The sequence below is a fragment of the Lepeophtheirus salmonis genome, chromosome 12 (assembly GCF_016086655.4).
Source record: "Lepeophtheirus salmonis chromosome 12, UVic_Lsal_1.4, whole genome shotgun sequence".
Taxonomy (NCBI): domain Eukaryota; kingdom Metazoa; phylum Arthropoda; class Copepoda; order Siphonostomatoida; family Caligidae; genus Lepeophtheirus; species Lepeophtheirus salmonis.
This window is the reverse complement of record NC_052142.2, coordinates 1,274,295-1,280,559: the sequence shown is the minus strand read 5'-3', so window position 1 is coordinate 1,280,559 and position 6,265 is coordinate 1,274,295. Positions and strand designations below refer to the sequence as shown.

General features: G+C 29.4%; 1 protein-coding gene and 1 long non-coding RNA gene across 18 annotated transcripts in view; one reads left to right on the top strand and one right to left on the bottom strand.

Moving 5' to 3' along the window:
- The window catches only part of LOC139906797 (uncharacterized), an 87,934-nt gene that overhangs the window by 52,481 nt on the left and 29,188 nt on the right, over window positions 1–6,265 (bottom strand). The window contains exons 2-4 of one of the 3 annotated variants that reach the window (XR_011782743.1): window positions 6,126–6,265; window positions 5,933–6,072; window positions 5,049–5,870 (exon numbers count right to left, since the gene is read on the bottom strand). The exon at window positions 6,126–6,265 is cut by the window's right edge and continues 27,824 nt beyond it. This is a non-coding gene — a long non-coding RNA (uncharacterized lncRNA). Of the gene's footprint in view, window positions 1–5,048; window positions 5,871–5,932 lie in introns of those variants that run through there. The other 2 variants (XR_011782742.1, XR_011782741.1) reach the window with 2 other exon arrangements.
- LOC121126809 (uncharacterized) overlaps window positions 1–6,265 on the top strand; it is a 40,922-nt gene that overhangs the window by 26,803 nt on the left and 7,854 nt on the right. For 14 of the 15 annotated variants that reach the window (XM_040722152.2, XM_071892173.1, XM_071892182.1 and 11 more), the window contains 2 exons: window positions 1,129–1,301; window positions 1,390–1,476. In XM_040722152.2, the coding sequence (XP_040578086.1) occupies window positions 1,129–1,301; window positions 1,390–1,476 (260 nt within the window). Of the gene's footprint in view, window positions 1–1,128; window positions 1,316–1,389; window positions 1,477–6,265 lie in introns of all 15 variants that reach the window. The other variant, XM_040722154.2, reaches the window with a different exon arrangement.

Below are 6,265 nucleotides of genomic sequence, written 5' to 3'. Positions count from 1 at the left end.
AGGCCCCATTTTCATAAATCCAGACAGAATGCGACGTTATTTTATGCATTTATTCAGTTCTCTATCGACTATCACCATCGAATATTATATTAATATTGAATAATAAAGGCGGGAATGATAAGGTTCTTGCTTGATAGAAGAAGATGTATATTATTTAATCAATGATGCCATAAGTATTTCTTCTCTTCTCCTCGCACGCTTTTCTATTCTTACCAAAATTATCACCCTTAGTCATACTACTGCTGACTTTTTCCAATAGCTATTAATATTAGATCTCTAGAATAAACATTTTTGCTCATCACTATTGAAAATCTACAACAATAACCAAGCAATTGCCCTTCCTCTATTCTTGAAAACTGCCCATTTTAATTTACCCCCCGGTCCCTTTTAAAATGGCTTCCTGTGCCTGAATTAGCCTATAAGACTAATAAATTTCGTGTCTGTGTGTGTTGTTTGTTTTAAGAATGTTTGGAAAGAGAGCATCTGAACTGTTATGAACTTTTGTTGTATTAGCCATAAGCAGCAATGAAAGTGGCAGGAAGGTAATAAACAAAAATTCAACTCCGTATCTAGTAAGAAGATAAGCAGTAATTACTCTTATGTCGATCTTCAATTCTACAAGAACTTTGACATATAAGTACCAAATAAATCCAAAGTTTTACTCTACTCCTTTCAGGATAATATAATAATCATAACAGCTTTGGAAATTTAAAAAAAAAGTTCAGAATGTCAACTACAAAAAATTCAAAAGCAAATTAATTCTTAAAATTCATTACTTTAGTAATCAATGTAGCAAGTATTTTCACATCCAAAATCCAACCTATAACTTTTTATTTATATTAGGAATGTCACTAGAAACTGACTAAAATCGACTAAATTAGCAACACTGTAAATACATTTGCTGATGAATGATAATTGATCGGATGGTAAGTGTAAGTCCTTTTTGTACCCAAAATATAATTGAAGGTCGACAGTGTAGTAATTCTTGCTGTGATCTTGCAAGATTTTTTTTTTCTAGAATCTATGAAAAAAAAGTCATTGAATTATACATGTACATAAACAATTTGATTATTTGTTACACACAAATTATCATCAAATCATAAATTTAAATAAAATCTTTCTTATAAGGTCCAAACATGACTTATCACAAGAAAATAACTCAAGCAATCTTCCCTCAAATAATCTACTTCAGGTAAATAACTGGACTGTCCATAATAAACAAGGAATTAATGTTTGGGCATCAAGTATTCCAGAGTCTTGGTCTAAATTCACTACAAAGCAGCTCAACAATTCAATTTCAAGTAAATTTAAAATAGTAATATAGAACCATTTATTAGTAAATTACAGGATTATTAGTAATTGACCGGATTTTTTAAATTTTTATTTTAGATATAATGAGGAACACAAGAGAGTATGATACCGACAAAACAATTATGAACAGTGATTTGAAAAATAATGGTCACGTTTCAATAGATGGTGAGATATTAAAATTTGAATAATATCAAGGATTTCAAAGGAAAAAATATTTTTTTTTGATTAAGAATGAATTATTTATTTATCAAATGATTTTAGATTACTTTTTTCAAAAAATTATATATTTATAAGTATTTGTACGTCTTTCCTTGTCAATCAAAGATAACAATAGGGTATTATTTTTCTGACAAATTTATTTTTAATTAATTAATTTCTATTATTATACCTCAATTGATAATGAGAAAAGTAGACCTACTGATTTTTTTATATCAAGGAATCAATCGCTCAATACATGTTATTATTTCATATTAAATTACGCAAAACATGAATAGAAACAAAATTAAAAAGTGTTATAATCAATAATAGGGGATGAGTAGTTAAACTCAAAATTAGTTGACAACACACGTTTTAAACTCAGTTAGATTTGATGTTACAAGTTGCAGCATCATTGGGCGATGTTCTAGTTAAGGTAGTGTTAAAATTAAAATCATGGCCTTCTTTTAACGATAATGAGAAACCAGATACCAATGAGACACTTTGAGAGTACTTTGGCAGATCTATTTGAGCACTAATAAAAAACTTTAAAGAGTATATCACAATTAGCGGTAATTAATGAAAAGGTTAGAGAAATAATTATCATAATAGCAAAGGCTATCCCTGTAAATTCTCCTCAATCAATAATATTTTTGAGAATGTTTACAATAATTTTTTTTGTCTCTTCTTTTAGTTTCTCAGTTGATCTTAACCAAGATTTGTCGTTGAAACCCTGGATGTTCCTGGCTGTCATAAAAAATATATCTGCTTAAAAGTTTCGGTCATTTTCACTAGCTTATGTCCCAGCTATTGTGAAGATAGACATGGTAGATAACAGCAGTTGTCCTTAGTACAAAATGTTGAATTTTGGAGATTCTTCCTTACAAAAAGAATGTAGAACTTATATCTTTGAACCTGCTCAGTCTTTTTTTGTCTGAGTAAAGGGTACGATTTTTTTACCTAATAGATAATAATTGGCATTTTGTGAGAGTATGTAGAGTGATAAGTTGTTTCATTTCAACAAGTCAAAACAGCAACTTATTTTTTGGAAAAAATGTATAAAGGAAGTATCTGAGATTTGGATGGCAGTTTCTTGTTTTGATTAATTGTTTCAGAATAATTCACATATCATCTTTTGTCTCGACGACATTTTGAATATACAACTTGTTATGAAAAATGTTCCATAACTAACAAAGCTACTGCCTGCTCAATCTTTCTAGCTCTGTAGTTTTGTTCTGTGTTTTTGATCGGGATTTAGGGACAAAACCAAGTACATATAATTTTCCATTGTTCCTTAGATAAAGTGATGATGTTCCATTCTATGGGTTTCTTGTGTTTGTTCGGAAATACTAAAATAAGAGGAACAAATATAATTGTTTTTTATTTTTTTAAAGCTGTATGAGCTGATTCTGGTAAAGGGCCCTTAGTTTATCCGTTGTTCTTTAAAGATATTTTTGATGATGGGCGAAAGATTGTTTTCAAATTTTTTGAAATGGAGTCTAGAAAAATTTGAAATTTTTAGAAATGTTTCTAGAAATTAAGTCAACCCAAGGACTAAAGTATTAACAGAGTACAAATCCTATATTGTTTCCAAATTAATATTTCTGGGATCGATTACAGGACACCAGAAGCCATTTATTTAAATATTAATATGGGATTATTATATCTTGATCTTGCTACTTCAGTAAGTCTATTCGACCATAATGTTTAGATATATTCTTAAATCAAAACAACAAGGAATTGTTTCGTAGAATTTAGAATTTCAGAATTGTTTAATTGTAGGTTGTTATACAATTGATATGCTATATTGTCTTCAGATTTCTCCAGCATTAGATATTACTTTTGGTATTTAATTATATTATTTTTACTGAGCATACAGGGATTGTGATTTTTCGGGTGATCACGCCAGTAACTGCATGATAACATTTAAGAATAAAGTAATAGCTAGCGAATCAAACAAGATGAGTAACCGTAATTATTTAGCAGAGCTATAAGTGTAACTCCTTGTTGGGCTCAGTAGAATTGAGGATCGACATCAGGGTAAATTCTACATATGTCCTTACAAGATACAGAGTGAGATTTGTGTTCATTTATCTCAGAGTTACTCACAGATGATGAAATGAAACGTAATGACACATAAGATGCTTTCCCTAAAAACATTCTTCAAATTGTCGGGATTGCACTACAATTTGAAGCTTTCGTTTTTTTACGAGGGTGAGCCAATAAGTCCTTTACTTTTAGAATGAAACACAGTTTTTTTTTGACAAAAGATGATTTTATTTCTATGCATAGTCTCCTTTGAGCTATAAATACTTTTTTATAACGTTTCTCTAATTTATTTATCCCTACAAAAAAAATTAGAATTGTTGAGGTTCTCAAAATAAGAATTTGTTTGTGAGATAATTTCATCAATGGAGTAAAATCTCTTTCCATCGAGCCATTTCTTTAAGTTAAGAAAAAGGGAAGAATTAATTGAGACTAAATCTGGAGAATGGGGTGGATGAGGGAGCCATTTGTATCACAATTCATAAAATTTCGTCAGAGTACCTTTGCATTGTCGTACTGTAAAAAAAAAAATTTCTTTCACAAATATGGTCATTTTGTTCAAATTGTTATTGAATAGGTCCAATTAGTTTGCATAAGACTTTCCATTGATTATTATTCACTTTTGAAGGTAGTTAATGTGGAAGATACCGCGTTAATTTCAAAAAACGATCGCCATGATCTAATTAGCTGACAAAACCAAATTGTACATTTTTATTTATTTTTTGCTGCGAGAAACCCTTTTTTTACTACTGTTTGGTCTCTCATATGTTGTAGTGAATCCATGTTTCTTCTACGGTTACAAAGCGGGGCAAAAGATACTCTTTATTGCAATTGAATAAAGCCAAGCACTCCTTCAAAGTTGTCACATGATTGCATTTGTGGTCGATTGTGAGCAAACACCCCATCCATTTAAATGTAGCTTTCTTTTACCCAAGTTATATTTCAATAATTTTCCACGATGTATTAGATTTCGGATCGGTCAGCATTATATAGCGAATTTTAACAATTTCTGGCGTAGGAAACTCAAATGGTCGTCTGAAAAACTAATTATTTTTTGATTTCACTCATCTACTCTATATACATAATACTTACTTAATAAAATGTTTAACTTATGAATTTATAATTAACCAATAAAAATATTGAAAGGTGTTACGGTTTTGAAATACCATCCAAAAGTCGCTGCTAATATACGTATAGTTGATAATATTGTAGAGAAAAACGCGTGCGAGGAGACAGGGGGGAGAAAGACATATGGTATTATTGTTTAAAATACTGATGTGATTATCACATCAGTATTTATCAGTTGCCTGCTTTATTATGATTTTTGAGGTTGTAACGAAAGTATTTATTAGCAAAATGTTTAATAAAGATATACTACGTATAATTGACTTAGACGATTTTTATCCGTTACAGTAGATTTGGAAACGTCACACTCCATGAAATAGTAATTTATTGTGAACCATATTCTCAGAAAAATAACTAATAAAACGACAAAATAAGAGTATTTCGAAATATATTTGAAGTTCCAAATTTAAAATAGAAGGCTTAAATTAAATACAATCTACATACTAAAAAATAAACCATCATACATTTAAGTTAAATATACAAAATTTCAACAATTAGAATCATATAACTAATAATAACAATAAATTATAAATACAGAATATTGAAATAATAGATTGATCCAAATATTATCTTCTTGTTCTAACATCGGAATTCAGTTCAATATGTCATAACTTGAGGTTGCAAAATACAAGCCAGTCGTGGAGTTTAATCAAAAAGACCATCACATTTTTTCCTTATGTGCAAGTTGCATATACAATTGTGCATAGGATAGATATATTTCTACCGATGAGATTTTAATAATTATTAATAATAAAGTAAATCATAAAATAAAGTTAGATTTCAATCCATATCTTCTTCCAATCTTAGTAAGAACAGCTTTTAGAATCCCACTTTCATTTATTTCATATTTATCTAAAAAAAAAAAGTTAATCCATGCAGTCAAATTTAACTGATAAGACAATTCAGGCAACCATTCTTGACTTATTGTAGTTTTTTAACATGACATCGTAAAGATTTAGAGCAAAAACTAATTATGTAGTAATGTCCGGCGATATTACTCCTTATTAAGAGCATCAAAAAAGATTTTTTTCTCTGCTATTTATGCTTATATAACAACATATATACACAATTGGTAATTATAATGCTACACCCAATGCAACTATCCCCGTTGTTGTGACCATTTAAGCAGTTGTTTTTGCCTTTTATGAGTTTTCTGAACACCATTTCTTGGAGCCTATCAACCATAGCTAAGCCTTAAGTGATAAAAAAGTAATATTTATTGACTATGTAATATTGGAAAACCTAATGATCATACCCAAGTCTTTAAGCGAACAAAATAATATCAGACAAACTAGTTGCGAACCATCCAAAGCTACTACCCCCGTTGTTGTGACCATTTAAGCAGTTGTTTTTACTATTTAATGAGTTGTGTATCATAATTCTTGATATGTTTAGCTAAAATAGAATCATATTTTAGGGTTAGATTTAAAAAAAGATTGAATACTTACTGTTAGATAGTACAAAATTCAGAGTTTCATTTCGAAATTAGTAAATATTTTATACTTTTTACTGATAACTTGATCGTCATTTGGTGTGGGCGACTCAAAACATTTTTATATGTATTTCTATAAATGACATCAGTACCAAC